The sequence below is a fragment of the Fusarium graminearum genome, chromosome 1 (assembly GCF_000240135.3).
Source record: "Fusarium graminearum PH-1 chromosome 1, whole genome shotgun sequence".
In the NCBI taxonomy this organism is placed as follows: Eukaryota; Fungi; Ascomycota; class Sordariomycetes; order Hypocreales; family Nectriaceae; genus Fusarium; species Fusarium graminearum.
The window spans coordinates 4,425,494-4,443,210 of record NC_026474.1 but is presented as its reverse complement, the minus strand read 5'-3'; the positions used below and the strand labels follow the sequence as shown (position 1 = coordinate 4,443,210).

The following is a 17,717-nucleotide window of genomic DNA, read 5'->3' as shown; positions in this document are numbered from 1 at the left end:
TCTCTACCGGCATGTGCCCAAAAGGTAGGTACTCTATGCTACACAGTGCAGTGTGATGAGTATCGAGAAAACACAAACAATTTTCAGCTGTTCATGGCTGCAAATGCATGAAATGGCATGCACCCACGGATAAGTATATCCTCAACCTGCTTGTTCTTATACCGCACAAAGTAATGCAGCTCATCAGCACTCTAGGTATGCAAAAGTGCCGCTAGTAAGATAGTAAATTCGGTATTCGAATAGCGCTGATGCTCATTTACCGAGGCCTACCAATCCAAAACCAGTGGACGAGATAGACCATCTGAGCAAGTGAGTGGATGATTCAAGATTAATGAGTTTCTGGTATCTCCCGAAATATGAACAACATGCAGTTTAATGACAGGCATATGATGTGACCTCCATTTCATACAAACCTGGCAGAACTAGATGTTCATTCGCTGAAGTGATCACTTTCTCACCATCCATTCTATTGCTTTTCATCTTTCTCACTTACTCTCACATTCTAGGAAATTAACTTAGCGACATCACGATTACCATAATCCTACGATCATGAAGCAAGTCTGCCTCGCTTGAAACAGATCAAACCATCGCCAATATTCTTTTAAAATTAGCAAAACCTGGTCTGACCTAACCATCTCACTCGTTTGGCAGACTAGGTATCCGTATTTGGGGGTTATTACTACTATCATACACCTCCAATCCCGACGTGTCTTTGCACAGCCTCGGTGCTATCCTGGCCTCATGCGTGTAAGCACTGTACTGTTAGTAATCAAATCCTAACATCCATTCATTTTTTGTCCGTTTATGTAGGCGTTGTAGATCTACCCGACCCCATTTGCATGAGCTTGAGCTTGAGCTTAGACTTTGGGCTTCCTTCTATTGGAATTCTGGACGAAAGGGGGACCAGCCACATGTGAGAGCAGAGAAACCCTTGCGTTCCAGCGGACAAGTAGTAGACAGTACTAGTGCTAGACTACTAACTAAAGTCACTACTACTGACTGTACCTACCTACAGCTGCCCGCCATTTCCATTTCCACTTTCACTTTCATCTCTATTCTCCCCGCTTCCCTTTTGTACCCCATCCCGTCTTACTCCTCATCCATATCGACAAGGGGAAAAAATCTCACAAAATAATCAAACAAATTGGCATGGTACAGGTTGACTTATGGTACTCTACCTGCTGTTACCGGACACACACCCTCCAAGAAGCATAGACCGGCCTAACCCAATCACCTTAATTTTACCCGCCCTGGACTGGGCTTTTTACCTTCCATCGATTATTACCTTGCCTTACCTGCCTCCTAGTCTAGCTCTGCAACCTCTCTGTACACTACAGCTACAAAGTACATATCCATCATCCATCCCACCGCCCACAACCTGACCTACCCGACTCTCTCCATCGTCTGCGCTGTCGGCCCAACCCAATACAACACTACCACGACAACATCAACAAACCATCGGCATACAAGCTCTTTCCTTACGTCGCATTCATACTCTCTCGCATCCAGCACTGCGCTACTTTATTGAAATCCCCTTCTTTTACTGCGCGCTTCGCAACCCTTCCACGCGTCGGCTGTCGTGATAGGACGCTCCCCCGCCCATTGCATCACCCAGTGAGCGCACAGCCCCCCGCGCGGCATCGCATCGCCACGGTGCCTGAAGGCTGACTGCCAAAGTCTGCCTCGTCTACGTCGTTTCGTTCCGTCTTGGCTTCGTTTTGCTTGCGTTTTGCTTCTAAACTCGGAACCATCATGGATCAACAAGCTCAGGCTCATCGGGGCCGGTCTCTTTCGACTGGTCACCAACAGCCTCATATAAACCACTCTCACTCCCCGTCGCCGTCGCCCTATCAGCATAACGATCCATCCGTTGGCCTTGGTCTCACACTCGATCAGTCCGCACAACAGTCCTACGAGTCCTTCAACAACTCTGGTTTCCTGAGCCCTCAACAGTCGCCTTCTTTTCTTCCTCCTGCCCATCAGCAGCAGAACAACTCCTTCGGCCAGGCCAATTTGTCCGACCCCGCTATTCTCGACCACAACAGCACCTCGCTGCCTTTCAACAACCAGTCTCAGGCAGCTTACCTGTCGCCCAACCTCAACGATAACGATTTCTCCCTCTTTCCGAATACCAGTGGCCAGGGCGACCAATTCAACGCTCCCTTGTTTAACCAATCTACCTTAAACCCTAACGATATGAATACCATGGCGGCGCAAGGGCATCACTCGCCCACCCCTCCTCACTTGTTCCAGCACGATGGTCAACAGCCGAGTTCCGCTCATCAGTCGCCTGCTTTTAACCAGCATCAATTCTCGTCTCCGCCCAGCCACTCGCGACACGCCTCTCTCGGTCCCGCAGATGCTCTTCTCCCAAATCAAATAGCAGACTGGAACCGACCTCAGTTCCAGGGCCATCGTCGTACACCATCTGAATACTCAGACGTTTCATCCGTTGCTCCATCGCCCAATCTTGTTAGCGCCGAGTCCTTCGACACCGATATTGGCGGGCACTCGCCTGCTCATCGTCCTTCGGATGGCGGTTTATACCAGGAGGTGTTGAGTATTGGTAACTTTAGTCTTTCCGATCCCCAGATCGGTGGTAGTCCCGGGCACCAGGGCCGTAGTCCTTCTCATAGTCCTGCCATTAGTCCTCGCATCGTCCCACAGCAGATGCCCGACTTGAATCAGTTGAATCAAAACAGCTTTGGCTTGGCAACTCCTCACAACCCATATGGAATTCCCTCTACCTACCCCGATGTCAATGCGCCCGTTGAGGCTTTCCCGACCCTTCAACCCTCGGGTGCTGATCTGTCGTCAATGGCTCCTCCTGCCATTAACATCGATTTCGCGCCCACTAATTCCAAGCAAGGTGCTTTTGATACACCGAAATCGCGTATGGATCAAGACTCATTGACCCCGCCAGACAGAGGTATGTGGAGTATGAATATATGCTTTTTGAAGCCATCTGACACATATTAGGCCGTCCTAGATCTCGTCCTCGTGCCGTGACCGACCCGTTCCACCCTGGCGGCGGCTTGTTGGGTCGCCAGGGCAATGTAAACATGATGTCGCCTTCTTTAGGTGCCGACTTGTCAGCGCGTTCGGACTCCAGATCTTTGTCGCCTCTTGATAGACAAGCAGGCACATCGCCTTCTAGGAGAAGACAGTCCACATCAGCAGTACCCAATAACGTCATTGCCTTGCGACTGGCAGATCCTGAGTACCAGAACAACCCGGACAACGGCGCCACTAAGCGTGTTCAAAAGCACCCAGCTACTTTCCAGTGCACGCTGTGCCCTAAACGGTTCACACGTGCTTACAACCTGCGCTCACACTTGAGAACCCACACCGACGAACGCCCCTTTGTATGTACTGTCTGTGGAAAAGCCTTTGCCAGACAACACGACCGCAAACGACACGAAAGTCTGCACTCTGGCGAGAAGAAGTTCGTGTGCAAGGGCGATCTCAAAGTCGGAGGTCAGTGGGGTTGCGGTAGAAGGTTTGCTCGCGCCGATGCTCTGGGTCGTCACTTTAGATCCGAAGCAGGCCGAATCTGCATCAAGCCTTTGCTGGATGAAGAGATGATGGAGCGACAACGGCTCTGGCAAGAACAAAGAATGCAGCACAACATGGCGCAAAGCATGGTGGCTGCGTCTGGCATGCCAATGGATGGCCCTGTCTACCCCATGGACCCAACAGGCAACCCCATGCTCCCAGCAGCTCTTCTGGCCCAGTATCCCGCACTGGCTCAGTTGAATTGGTCAACTCCTGATGTAAATTCTGGCATGGATGATGAAGTCAGTGGTCGTTCCTCATTCGATGCCAGTGACTACGACGAGAACGACGACGGCGGATACGTAAGTGGCCCTGGAACAGGATTTGGCGAGGGTGGCATGGGTCAAGGCTTCGGCGAAATGGGATATGCCAGTGACTTTGGTGGCCGGTAACACGGTCTCGCTCATGAAGAGATGAATATTCCGTAACGCGATCAATGTCTTTCCTGCGCCCCCATTTACGACTTGTTTGAGAACTTTTTACCCAGAAGCGTCTGCTTTTCATTTACTTCTTCCGTCTTGCCCTGTAAGCGGATTTGAACTTCTTCTTTTTTGTTTTCTGGATATGTTGGATATCCTATGAGCGCTTCTAGATGGCATGCATTTGGTTGTTATATCATTGCAGCTACATGTGTTAGTTGGGGCTACTATTCTCTTTTTTTGTGTATAATTTGGGTTGTGGTGGTTCGGTATAGACGGTACGCGTATAGATACCAATCTGAGTCTGTTTTCACACGGTTTGCTAGGGAAGCATGAGTGGGAGTATTCATTTTGAACGTGTGCACTTGTTTTGTTCGCCTTGATTATATTGAATAGACAGGACGAAGCATATGTCGTTATACTAGTAGTCATACCTACACGATGAACGACCTTGTATGTATCAGAAATATGGACAGATGCCAAATGTTGAAAAAAAAAGTGCGATCATTTGTTGCCATTCATTCAGACACCATGCATGACCGATATCGACGTCTAAGTCCCCTCCTCGATCACTAGCCAAGCCTCTTGGTTAGATGTGGCACCTCGAGAGTCCTTTTCTTTGGATATCTTTATACTGAAATAGTAACCATGGAAAGAATTGTGAATACGACTCCAAACCCAATAATGACAGCACCAACGCCATATAATATAGTCCCATAACCATTTCCTTGTTTCACTTCCCATTATAAGCCTAGTCGTGCTTTCGTGATTTGTAGTTTGTCATGACTATATCCGATTTGATCAGATTCATCCAGGAACAGTTAATGCATTGGAAATGTTCCAAAGTATTCTTTGAACGTTGCCGCCATGAAATTCTCGCAAATCTCACGGTGGACTGATACACATGACTCTGTGATGAAGGGCATCAGCAGCGAATTGGCTTCGAGAAGAACTTGTTCATGAAGTTCAAACTCGTCCCCTTCAACCGTCGTCGTACTGCCCGATGCCGTGCTGTCCGAGCCTGCAGGCGATATTGGCCCAGTAGCTGATCGGTCGCGCTGCTGTTGGCGTACTTGCCATTGAGCTCGGACAACGACGCCCACGGGAGCTTTGGCCCTTGAACGCAAGCCGTCGGGAATGACTTGGAAAATGGCCCTATAAGTTATCGTTTTACCTAGACCAGGAGCGAGGTTGACGAGCTCCTGCATCTCAAAGGCGCGAAAGGTGTCGTCAAAGGGCCCAAAGAAAGGGTCCTCAGCAGTGTCTGCCGGATTTGCTGGGACTTCCTCCAACTTTGTTACAGTTCGGTGGTGGGCGACGAATGGATCAACGGCCTGCAGAGCAGCTAACACGGCGCCCGGAGGGAGAGTTCCCGGCACGGGGACAGATATGGAGAGAAGTTGAGTTGTGCGCATCTTTGATGTGGTAGGCAGAGTGGTTTGGCGCTGTGGAGACTTTGAATTTCTTCCGAATGGCGTGAGAAAGGAAGACGAGAGGAAAGTGTGATCGAGTATGGAGTCAGACGATGCTGAGCAAAGACTAACGATTAGATGTTGTTGATATTGGTGACAGTAACAGTAATGTTGACAAGTTTATCCTGATGAAACATCCAAAGGCGTACATGGTCATTGTCAACGACAGGACTGCTGAACGTTATTCCATCCGGAGTGGTTGGAGAGGGATCAAGGAGAGGTAGAGATACCTCGAGAACGGCGTCGCCAAAGTTCCTTTTATGTTGCAAGGTAGAGAATTGTAGGGTTTGGTTGTGCAATAAGTTCTAACATCCAAAGGCAGAAAAAGTCCAACCGGCCGAGAAGAGAAGGACCAAAGTCTGCGCCTCACAGATGCTGCCACTGCCGTTTCGACCTCTTTGGCTTTTCCCCTTGGCGTGGTTTGCTCTACGCCTTTGTTACTTGGACCGGGGAAGCTTGTGAATCCGACGACAAGCGGAGCAGAGCGAGCGACCGAGTGAGCAAACAAGGAAGCGGATGTGCACTGCGCTTCTAATGCATGCACGAGATGAGAAGCGAATAGGCGCCCGCGCGTATCGGAAAAGGAACAGGTCAGCCAACCGGGTTTTTGAAGACTCAGTCTCACGGGCCTTGCCTCTCTGGTTCTGCCTCTACCTGTTTGCTGCGCTTCGATGAATTTTGAGGGTGCGTGAGCGTAAGCGACAACAGGAGGATGAATAATAGAGGATTGGGTTGGATGAGTATGGTTGGGTTACGTTTCGGAGTAGGTAGGTTGAGATGAGTTGAGACGAGTTGAGGCTAAACCAAACGGTGGCTGATGGGATAAAAATACACTGGTATATACTGGGTACCGGCTGTACCTGCACCGTACAGTGCTACCTTACCTAGCCCTGTAGGCGGGGACGGAAAGATATGTCCATAGTGGCTGATGGGGCACTGTTACAGTGAGTGTATGGACAACCCTCCACCCATGCCTGGGCGCCCGTGAGGAAAAGGTCTAGACCAGCAAAACAGAGATGCTTCAAAGTTCCAGGCAACGAGATAGCCAAGTAACCAAGTTACTTTCCAATCACATGGAATGGAGAAACTAGCATCAGCTTTCAATTTAAATTTTTAATCACTTGTAATTAGACTCACTTTCTCTTCATCAAAGTACCTATGGAGGACCAGTGAAATGTTTAATAAAGCCTGCTAACGGCAGTGCGGGGGCAGTCTCTCTGCGATTCAACATGCCCGGACAAGGTTAAATACGAATGATGAACGGATTAATTAACGTGGTCAACAAGTCGATAAGGTTAACCGTGCGCTGAATCTTTATCATCCACTCTACCGGGTATTTGGAATACCTACTCTTATTGCTCAATCTTACCACTATAAATCTTTATTAGTATGGATACAATTCCAGTCCTGCTTAATGACGGCCATAAGTTGTACAGTTGCAGTCGCAGTTACAGTTCCCTCAGCTATGGAGGCCCGGAGGTTATCTGTCGCCAGATCGAGGCGCTTGTCCGACTCAACAGGGCTGTCTGGGTGCTTCCGAGACCTGCGGAATCACCTGCCAGAACAAGAGAGCGTGCCCCGAAAATGAGGAGGCCAAGACAAAGAACTGGTTGTCATTGAAGAAGCTATGATGAGCACGGTCGTTGTATCGGCTCAAGTACTGACTCCATCCGATATAAGCTGTGTTTGAGGTGAGTTTATTGATTAACTTCCAAAACACCTTGAGCATGGACAGACTTTCGTTCTTTCTTTCTTTTCTTTGGAGAAAAGATGAGAACAGACAGACTTGGTCTCGCCTCGGAAATCGAAATATCCAGGCTAAAAAAGATCTGCTTCATTTCTGAACAAATGAAGCTAATGTCCGGCGTCATTTTTCATATCCGAGACCAACTCCACGGCCCGATCCGGTAGGTGACCGAGAAAGTGAAGTTGCACCTGTCACTCGGTCCTCCTGTATGGTAAGGGTATTTATTGCATAGTTTAACCAACAAAGTCGTGTGAGGCATCAAGCGATGGAAAGACTGGAAATGCGGCCCGTCTTGCAGGTTGCAGGCCTAATAATAGGTGAACTAGCATGCTTTACATTATACCGGCAGTCAAGAGCAAATTCTAAGACAGTCTCTTAGGTTGGGACAACGTAAGTGCAGGGCTATCTCGGTCGACTTGCCTGCAGCTACCATAGTCAGGAACGAGTGATCTACGGACAAGGCTCGCATTAGACAGAATCGCATCAGTCGCCGATGCATGGCATAGCATGGCATTGCAGTGTCTCCGTTTATGACTGACTTGCTGCGGCTATCGAGGCAACAGGAACAGGAACTAATTGTCGACCCTCAGCATGGGTCGTTTGCTGATCACCGACTTTGCCATTGCCCATCTTGGGTAGAAACTCTCACGTAACTATCGTTGCACAATGTTCTCTCTTTTCTTGTTTTCACGATGGCGGTGGCTCTCAGGTCTGACCGCCATGGGGGCGTTGGGCTAGATAAACGAACCATTCTCTCTTTCTCTTGTTCTCGCTGCTTGTTGCGGATACATATCATCCATCAGAATGTTTGTTTACCACTTGCCTTGCCTTTTGCGCATACAGTAGGCCTTTGCCGTCTGTATGAAATATGTGTGTGTACGCAGATATGTGCATAAAAGCGGCCCCATCAAGTCGTTCAACGGCCCACGTACGTACACGTTGCTGGTGTCGTCGTCAGTCCTGGTTCATACGAAGCGTGTGGCATCGGCTGCATTGGATTTGCGGGCTTTTTTTGATCGAGGTTTCGGCGCATGGCAGCGTAGGCGGGAAGATGGAGGCGGTGAGAGTTTTGACGAAGCCTATTTGAGTCAAGACCTGGGATGATGCACAGAGCTAAGGCGCAGGGTCTTGGAGGGCTGGAGGGGCATCGGCAGAGTTTGAAGTGAGTCGACTAGGCGTGGCGCGTTCTTTCGCCCATTAAGTCGTTCAAAGACTCACCTAAGAGTCGAGTTGCGGTTAGTTCCCGAATCATCTGTCGTAATACTTAGGACTGTAACAAGAGAAGAGTTTGGCGAGTCTGGGTAGGTATGTGTGTATGGTGGAAGGGTGTCCTCAAGGTGGTGTAGTAAACACCTCAACACAAGGTGTGGTAGTCACTATTGATCCAAGTACCGAGTACGTAGTCTGCTATGCGATGTGTTCCATGCTGCGAGTTTAAACACCTGGCAATCTTTTTGTCCAGCTCTAGCCTCCTTCGGGCCATTCCATACCCGCTCCCCCAATTGCCATTCTGTACTCTGTAGAACCTAGTGATCTCTAAAATCACCTGTGGTTCTTAGTTAGCGGTCGTTGGGGGAACCAGCTGTGACAACAAGTTCTAGGTAGGAAAGTTATGCAAGGCTGAGATATGACATGGAAACCTGGAAGACGTGGGGGACGGGAACGGGAACGGATCGTTCGTTTTACCAGGGCACTCTTGAAAGCTGAGAGAGAACTTGCCTTACCCACTTGTATTGGCAGCAAAAAGTAGAGGTGCAGTAGAGTACACTTCCTGCATGTGCTTCATGGTCTCATCCTCCTTTACAGTGGCAGAACATAGCACAGCATAGCAACATGTAGAGAAACCCCGAGTTGTGCTAGTGAGACATATCGTGTGCCCCTCGCCTTTGCCCTCGCCTTTGAGCTTTGAGTCGAGGCAATGCAAAGAAAAAAGAAAGAAAAAATCTCACACCTTGTCTCAGAGTCGAGGTTGGTATTGGTTTACTATGGAACAACCAGACACCCTTCGTGATGTCACGGGGATCGCACCACCGAACCATTATCTAACTATTGCAGTCCTGAGGCGGAATGGATAGTGCAATACTGGATCACTCGCTGTACGAAAACCTATGAGTCGCATATCTCCTCCTCATTACTTCACTGGAACGAATTGGGCGCGCATAGCGGATGGCTTTAGGCATTGCGACCCTTCCTCTGCTTCCATTAGTGGAATGGGCATGTGAGATTCAGGGTGGCTGGGCTCGATGCTCCATTGGGCTTCACCAACACGTACCTTGAAGGGATCTGATCCAACCACGCGCTCACGCTGCGGCCTGACCTTACAGACCTGGATTTGTATCAACGGGCTCTTGCGTGGTTGGCTAGATTGAACTGGATCGGGTGGATCGTACGTGCATGTGCAACGACACGATAGATGATGGATGGTGCTTGTGTATATACTTTGCAGAGTACAGGATCTATGAGAAAAATAGTAGTACTGAGAGGTTTGGAACGCGGGATAGACATTGGGGAGGATATGGCAAAGTGAGTGAGTGACCTGAAATAAAGTCGAAACTTGAAAGTATTTTCCTCGTCCAGTGGCACGGGTTGTCAAGGGAGTTGTGAGAGGGTGTGGGGGAATCTACGAGGGTGCACATTTGTTATGGATCTTGTGGTCTGGTGATATTGTGATAGTGATAATATGGGATGACCGATATTGGCGTTTGCAATACAGACCAAACCATCTATCTTCTATCATGCGCATCCGTACCTGTCTATAGAGACAATTCAACTCATCTAGATACAAAGTAAAATTTCTCTAAAGTTCTTACAGTAGCGCGTGGCCTTTCGAGATCGTCCGGTTCTGGCTTGCATTTGGTGGCGGCGATATAGATTGGCACTTCAACTTCAACGTGCAACAACTGCCAACCTAAAGGGCACGTCCCCCTGCATTGATAAGTTGTAGCGTGCCTACCTATTAGTACTCACTCCCGCTGTACAGCTATTACTACCTAGATATGGATCCTGCGTTACTCCCGCGGTTGCCCGCCCGCCTTTTTGCCTGACTGGTAGACTGAATGCTTGTTAATGGGGCTGCTCCCTGTCAATTCCATCGACTCACTCTGCACATTAACCAGTCGCCTTGAAGTATTAACCAAGTACGACATCTGAGCAATTCGCCTGCCTGACGATCCAAAGGAGCAAATCTAGCGTCATTGGCTCCCCCAGCTTGGCCATTCCGTTGTCTGGGTTGGCCTGAAGTGTCTAAACCAAAAGGTAGGTAAGTACCTAAGGAAGGCAGTGTACTACTTGTTATCCATGGGCGTCTTTCCCTTCCCTTCTATCGTCCAATTGTCTGCCATAGCAAATCATTCACTTCTTTGTCACCGTGAATTCTCTATCTCCCCCTCCTTTCTTTTCACTTCACGTTGAATCTTGTCTGTGTATTTGACCTTGCCCAGTGCGGCTTCCGGTCGAGTATTTTGAGCTGAAGCTTATTTTATTTTACGCAGCGCGCAGCTCCAGGACAAGACCCGACGACGATCCATCCAGCGACTGGGGGTGGTTGGCGAAAAAGTGACAGGACAAGACAAGACAGGACAGGACAGAACAGTCGGTCACCCAGGGTTTCGATCAATTAGCCCGAGAGCTATCTTTCGACTACGCTCCTTTGAACCTACAACGTCTTGACCCTTCATCTTCCAACGAAACGATACTTTTTTTTCTTCACTCCCAAACTAGCGCGTCATATCGTCACTTCCCTCAACAAGTTCAACTATAACCTCTATCCTCACAACGACGTCGCATTCGATACCCTTGGGCCAAACAAGACCCCTCACCCTTTGCTTTCAATATTGCTCCGGTTGCGACTTACACGAAATATCTCACAACATCACCGATCTTTCTGTTACCGAACCTTAAGTCACCTTCAGCATTGCTCATCACTTTGGCGTCCAGGTTCACTCATCGATACCTCGTCGCCTTTTGTCCTCGCTTGTTTCAAGTCATAGCTTCCATGTGTGTGACGTCGCTCCGTCTTCGCACGAGCTTCGTCTACCACAATGGCCGCAGCCCATGTTCTGTCGTCCACAGACAGTTGGACAAGAAGCGCGATTGGGTCACCAACTACGAGGTGCCCGTCAAATGCGCCGGTTGAATATTCTCTACGATGCCGATTGAGTCTTGTTGCTCGTGCTTGGGTCGTACACACATTACAACAAGATGTATGTTATACTGTCATCCATTATATCATGAAGCTGCAATTTGCATGTCGTTTTTGTTTTTGTTTTTCCTTAATCGCTTTTCTTTCATGTTTCTGAGCAAAAAGCTTAACAAGTTTAATGAGTGGCGTTCAACGGCCGGCCCCTCGATCGGCGCCGGCCCCAGCTTTGAGGGGAACCCGCTACCACCCATTCCTGTCAAGTGATCTTGCTCCAGAATCGTAACACGTCTGAAAGTCTGTTCATCGTCTGTTTTATCTAACGTCATTTACTTTGCTTAGGTTTCTTCTTCATTGCCACATCGCAAAGTGGCCGAGAGGCCGTTGATTATCCCAGATCACACTCCACGATGGTATCGGCGCTTACCTAAATCCTGCGACGCCCCTATTCCGACAGACACCACAATGCCTATCAACGGCACCGGCCGCAACGCCAACAGGCGCCTCCCATCATGGCTCACTTCATCCCCTCTGCCACCTTCAGATGCCCAGAAAGAGCATCGCCGGCCAAACGACGAAATTATCAGCGATCCCGCATCCGACATTCTCATCGACTTCAATTCAAGCCAAGGGTTTCGCGAAGCGGCGAAGAAGAGCAAGAAGGCAAAGACTCCATCCGCTCCTCCTCCACCGCCCCCACCCCCTGCTGCTCCCCCGGCAAATAACGGTCAGAAGGATGATATGAATGCAGGTGGTGGAGGAACAAGCGAAGGCAGTGCCGCGGGCGGCGCAGGTGATGGAAATGGCAGTGGTGGCGGAGGCGCACCACCACTGAGACCTCCCACAACTTTCGATAATATCAGCCTCGGAGCGAGCAAATTGGATCTCGGACTCAGTCCCCCAGAAAACAAGAGCATATCCAGCTGGGGCGCAAAGTTGGGATTCGGTGGTGGTGGATGGGGTTGGGGAGGAGGGGCGAAGAATGAACCACAACCAGCGCCAGCGCCGCCACCGCCGCCAGAATCGAAGGACGAAGATAATCCTTGGGACAAACCGAAGGGCAGCACAGGCGACTTAGGGATGAAAGATGACGATGATGCTTGGGGATTCGGAACTAAAAAGGACAAGAAAGCATCAGCGCTATGGGGTGCCGAGCCCGAGGAGGAACCCAAAGATGCCGGTGACCCTTGGGGCTGGGGCAACCAGAAGAAAAAGGGTAAACCAGGTGGCATCTTGGAAGAACTCGCCCTCGACACTGAACCCGAAGGTCCCCCTGGTGGAAAGAAAGATATATGGGATACTTGGGGAATATCCAAGAAGGATCGGGCGAAGAAGAAGGGTATCATGGAGGAGGTTGCTTTGGCGGCTGCCCCAGACCCCCCCTCCATGGACGACCAATGGGGTGGTGGTTGGTCCGGCAAGAAGGACAAATCACCACCGAGTTCCCTCTGGGGAGCCCAGGACCCAATACCCGCAGTCCCTGACCCTCCTTCGTTTGAAGATAAGGACGGCGATGACTTTTGGAGCACTTTCGGGTCAGGCAAAGCAAAACCCGTGGAGGACAATTCAGGTGGATGGGGGGGTTCGTGGGGAATCGGTAAGACAGGTGAGGATGACACATGTGAGTCAAATTTCTATAACGCTCATCGAGTCCCAGAGCCGCCCAAGATAGAAGACGACGGTCGGGATCTGTGGGGAACAGGTAAGAGAAAGAAGAAAGCTGGCGACTTGATTCAATTGGAAGATGAGATTCCTCCTCCAGCCCCAGACCCCGTCGAGGCTGTCGGCTCTGGCGACTTCCTCGATTCTCGGGGATTTGGCAAGAAACCCAAGAAACCGGCCGTTGACCCGTTCGATTTTAAAACTTCCGGCGCCGATGATCCTAACGATGCTTTTTGGGGTTCAATAGACACGAAACATGGCGCACACGACTTCCTAATCGATACTACCGGTAAGATAACTCAAGGCGATGTGGAAGCAGATGAAAAGTCATGGTTTAACGATCGAGAACAACTGGGAATCTCCAAAAGTCCGATCAGCACCTTGACTGACCTTCTGCTTTCAACATCGACGCCCCCTCTTTGTTGGGCCTCGCTGAATGAATCTGCCGATAATCAGACCCGGAGCAAGCCGCTCGAGAAGCTGAAGAGCGAGCTGCCCGTGAAGCCGAAGACGCCGAAGCCGCACGCGAAGACGAGGAGATTGCGAGTCTCATAGAAAAGAAGACGAAAAGAGGAGGGAGACTTCTCAAGTCAGATCGCGAACGGCTTGCCTTGCTCGAAGGCAATGCTGCTAGAAGAGCTGAGGCTCGGGCAGCTCGGGAAGCTGAGGCTGCAGCCGCTTTTGAGGCCGCACAAGCAGAAGCGCAAGCAGCGGCCGACGCCCAAGCTGCCGCAGAAGCTGAAGCCGCTGCTTTACAAGCTGCAGAAGATGCCGAGGTAGCCAAGGAAAACGAGGAACTTGCGTCATTGCTTGCGAAAAAGCAGAAACGAGGAGGGAAGCTGCTCAAGAGGGACCAGGAGCGCCTTGCTTTGCTTGAAGACAATGCATCTCGGAGAGCTGAAGCTCAGGCTGCTCGTAAGGCTGAAGCTGCTGCTGCCGCCGATGCAGCAGCAGCCGAGCTTATTTACGACATTCCTCTTGACGACGCACCTCCTCCTGAGTCTCCTGAGCAAGACGCAGCGGCACAAGCAGCTGCAGAAGCAGAAGCGGCGTTGGCCTCTGAAATAGCACAGGAAGAGGTGGAGATGGAGAGTCTGAAATCGAAGAAGGCTAAGAAAGGCAAGCTAATAAAGAAGGACCAAGAACGACTTAATATTCTTATAGATAACGCGGCAAAACGAGCCGAAGAGGCAGCAGCCAAAGAAGCAGATGAACAGGCAGCTAAGGACGCCGAGGATGCCGCCGCCGCCGCCGCCGCCGCCATAGAGGCTGCTGAGGCCGAATCAGCAGCTCAAGCTGCGGCCGAAGCCGAAGCTGCAGCTCAGGCTGCATTGGATGCTGAGGCAGAAGAAGAAGCCAAAGAAGAGGAGGAAATGGCTGCTTTGAAAGCCAAAAAGGCCAAAAAGACGAAGCTTACTAAGGTTGAAACAACTCGCCTAATGGCTCTGGTTGGTAACTCGGTTAAACGCGCCCAAGCAAAGTCTGCCAAAGAGGCTGAAGAAGCTGCCGCGGCGCAGGCTGCCCGTGAAGCTGAGGAGTCTGCAATTCGTGAGGCTGATGAGAAGGCTGCTCGTGAAGCTGAAGACGCAGCTGCCCGTGAGGCCGAGGCAGCAATTGCTGCTGAAGAAGAGAAAGAGCTTGCAGCCTTGGATGCTTTAAAAATCAAGCGAGGTGGCAATCTCATCAAGAAAAAGGATGTAGAACGGTACAACATCCTTACCCAAAGAGCTAGAGAACGAGCAGCCAAAAACGCCGAAGCTGCTGCCACCGAGGCAGTTCAGGCAGAACCAGCCCCTGAAATCCCAGATGCACCAACCGAACCAGCCCCTGAGCCAGCCCCTGAGGCTCCCCCAGCGGACGCTGATACTGGACCTGTTGAACCAGAGCCTGTGCCAGGACCAGATGCCGCGGCCATTGCAGCGGAAGATGCAGAATTGGCTAGTCTGGATGCAAAGAAAGCGAAGAAGGGCAAGCTTGGCAAGAAAGACACAGATCGATATAATCTTCTCAGCGAAAATGCCGCTCAGCGACAGGCCGCTAAAGAAGCCGAGGAGATAGCTGCGCAAGAAGCTGCTGAAGCTGAAGCTGCTGCAGCAGCAGCGCAAATCGCCGAAGCTGAGGCTTTAACAACAAGCGAAGCTGATGCTATCCTTGTTGCCGATGAAGAGGCAGAGCTAGCAATGCTTGTTGCCAAGAAGGCTAAGAAAGGGAAGCTAATCAAGAAGGATCTGGAACGCTTCAATATCCTGACGGAGAACGCTGCACAACGACAAGCTTCTAAAGAGGCAGAAGAAGCAGCTGCGGCTGCGGCTGCCGAAGCTGAGGTACAAGCTGCCAAAGATGCAGAAGAAGCGGCTGCAGCAGAAGCCGCTGAAGCAGAAGCCTTAGCGGCTCGTGAAGCTGAGGCTATCGTCATCGCCGAAGAGGAAGCCGAACTAGCTGCGTTAACGTCAAAAAAGGCCAAGAAGGGCAAGCTTATTAAGAAAGATGCTGAACGATTTGCCATCTTGACTGAAAATGCAGAAAGGCGAGCTCAGGAAGCAGCAATGGTTACTGAGCAGCCCGAAGATCCAGAAACTGTACCTGAAGTGGAAGCTGAGGAACCTCCCCCAGAACCTCCAGTGGATAATTTACTCGTCGAAGGTGATATTCCTGATGCAAATGCAGCTACTGAAGCTGCTGCTGCTGCCGAGGAAGAAGCCGAGCTTGCTTCTTTGGTAGCTAAGAAAGAGAGGAAAGGCAAACTTGGGAAGAAGGATACTGATCGCTTCAATCTTCTGACTGCAAATGCAACCACCCGGACAGAGAGAGTAGCTGAGGAGGAAGCTGCAGCTGCCGCCGCTGCTGAGGCTGAAGAGACTGCTGCTGCTGAGGCCGCTGCTATAGAGGAAGCTGCCGCTCGAGAGGCCGCTGAGGCAGAGGCTGCAGCTATTGCCGATGAGGAAGCTGAGCTAGCTGCCCTAACCGCCAAGAAAAACAAGAAAGGCAAACTTGGCAAGAAGGATAACGATAGATTTGTTGTCCTTACTGAGAACGCTACCCAAAGAGCTGAGAAGGCTGCCGAAGCAGCTGCGGCTGAACCTGAACTCGAAGCTGAGCCTGAGCCTGAACCCGAGCCTGAGCCTGAGGAGGAGGCTCTTCCTGAAGTCGAGGACCTCCTTATCGATGAGTTCGATGACGCTGCTGCTTCTGAAGCTGATGATGAAGAAGCCGCCATTGCTGCTGAGGCCGCTGCTATCGCCGCTACCATCGCCGCTGAAGAGGAAGAAGAGATGGAAATTCTTATTGCTAAGAAAGGTAAGAAGGGCAAACTGGGTAAAAAAGATAGCGATCGGCTGGCTGTTCTTGCCGAAAATGCTGCCCAGAGAGCCGAGAAGGCCGCTCAGGAAGAAGCCGCTGCTTTGGCCGAGCCTGAAGTCGTTGAAGACCCCCCTGCAGACATTGAAGAACCAGCTCCTGAAGATGCTCCAGAGGCACCGCCAGAAGAGGAAGCACCCCCCGAAGAATTTGATGCCGCTGCTGCTGAGGCTGCCGCGGTTATTGCTGCTGAGGAACAAGAGCTGGCAGACTTAGACGCAAAGAAGGCAAGAAAAGGCAAACTGGGTCGAAAGGATACCGACCGTTATAATACCCTGACTGAGAATGCTGCCAAACGAGCCGAAGAACAAGCTGCTAAAGAAGCCGATGAGGCTGCCACTGCAGAAGCCGCTGCCGCTGCGGAAGCCGAAGAGACAGCTGCAAAGGAGGCTGCGGAAGCCGATGCAGCCATGGCTGCTGAGGAGGCTGAAAAGGAAGCTGCAAAAGCTGAAGCCGAAGCGGTAATTGCGCAGGAGGAAGAGGAGTTGGCTGCACTTGAATCGAAAAGGGAAAGAAAGGGCAAGTTGGGACGCAAGGATGCCGATCGTCTTAATGCTCTCTTGGACAGCAAGGCCGCTAGAGATGCCCAGGCTGCCGAGGAGCAGGCAGCTCAAGAAGCCGAGGAAGCCATTGCAAGAGAGGCTGCTGAAGCCGCAGAGGCTGAAGAGATAGCTGCAAGAGAGGCTGCTGAAGCTGAGACTGCTGCTATTGCTGCTGAAGAAGAGGCCGAACTGGCTGCCTTGACTGCTAAAAAGGCAAGAAAGGGCAAGTTGGGGCGTAAAGATATAGAGCGACTTGACCAGTTAACAACGAATGCTGCTCAACGAGCGGAAGAAGAAGCTGCTCGCCAAGCTGAGACTCTTGTTGAGGAGGTCCCTGCCGAAGAAGAAATAGCCCCAGAAGAGCCCGAAGAACCCGAAACGGAAGAACCAATCCCTGACGTCGAGGAACTTGTCGAAGAACCTCCTGAAGATCCGGTCCCAATTGACGATGAAGCCGCTGCCGAGGCTGCCGCTATAGCTGCTGAAGAAGAGGCTGAGCTTGCGTCTCTTGAAGCAAAGAAAGCACGCAAAGGGAGACTTGGGAATAAGGATACTCAGCGATTCAACTTTTTAACTGAGAACCTTGCGAAACGCGCTGAAGAGCAAGCTGCTAAGGAAGCTGAAGCCGAAGCTCAGGCAGAAGAGGCTGTAGCTGAGGATGCACTTGAAGACGCTCCCGAAATTGACGATGACGCTGCTGCACGACAGGCTGCCGAAGCCGAAGCCGCTGCTGTTGCAGCAGAAGAAGAAGCCGAATTAGCTTTACTTGTCTCTAAGAAGGCCAGAAAGGGTAAACTGGTAGAAAGGATACTGAGCGTTTCGACA

General features: G+C 50.8%; 4 protein-coding genes across 4 annotated transcripts; 2 read left to right on the top strand and 2 right to left on the bottom strand.

Moving 5' to 3' along the window:
• Positions 1–1,752: 1,752 nt before the first annotated feature.
• On the top strand, positions 1,753–3,947 carry FGSG_01341 (uncharacterized protein; the record flags this gene model as incomplete). Its single annotated transcript, XM_011318829.1, has 2 exons — positions 1,753–2,929; positions 2,980–3,947. The coding sequence occupies 2 exons, from the start codon at positions 1,753–1,755 to the stop codon at positions 3,945–3,947; spliced, it is 2,145 nt and encodes a 714-aa protein (XP_011317131.1).
• A 484-nt stretch (positions 3,948–4,431) lies between these two features.
• FGSG_01340 (uncharacterized protein) lies at positions 4,432–6,164 on the bottom strand. The gene has a single exon (XM_011318828.1). It carries the CDS (start codon positions 5,387–5,389, stop codon positions 4,796–4,798), a length of 594 nt encoding a protein of 197 aa, XP_011317130.1. The 5' UTR covers positions 5,390–6,164; the 3' UTR covers positions 4,432–4,795.
• A 5,632-nt stretch (positions 6,165–11,796) lies between these two features.
• On the top strand, positions 11,797–13,548 carry FGSG_11934 (uncharacterized protein; the record flags this gene model as incomplete). Its single annotated transcript, XM_011318827.1, has 1 exon — positions 11,797–13,548. One exon carries the CDS (start codon positions 11,797–11,799, stop codon positions 13,546–13,548), a length of 1,752 nt encoding a protein of 583 aa, XP_011317129.1.
• A 2,405-nt stretch (positions 13,549–15,953) lies between these two features.
• On the bottom strand, positions 15,954–16,435 carry FGSG_11933 (uncharacterized protein; the record flags this gene model as incomplete). Its single annotated transcript, XM_011318826.1, has 2 exons — positions 15,954–16,281; positions 16,422–16,435. 2 exons carry the CDS (start codon positions 16,433–16,435, stop codon positions 15,954–15,956), a joined length of 342 nt encoding a protein of 113 aa, XP_011317128.1.
• Positions 16,436–17,717: the final 1,282 nt, after the last annotated feature.

Coding starts and splice junctions, on each gene's coding strand:
- FGSG_01340 (XM_011318828.1), bottom strand. CDS start 5,389: ATGCGCACAACTCAACTTCTCTCCATATCTGTCCCCGTGCCGGGAACT.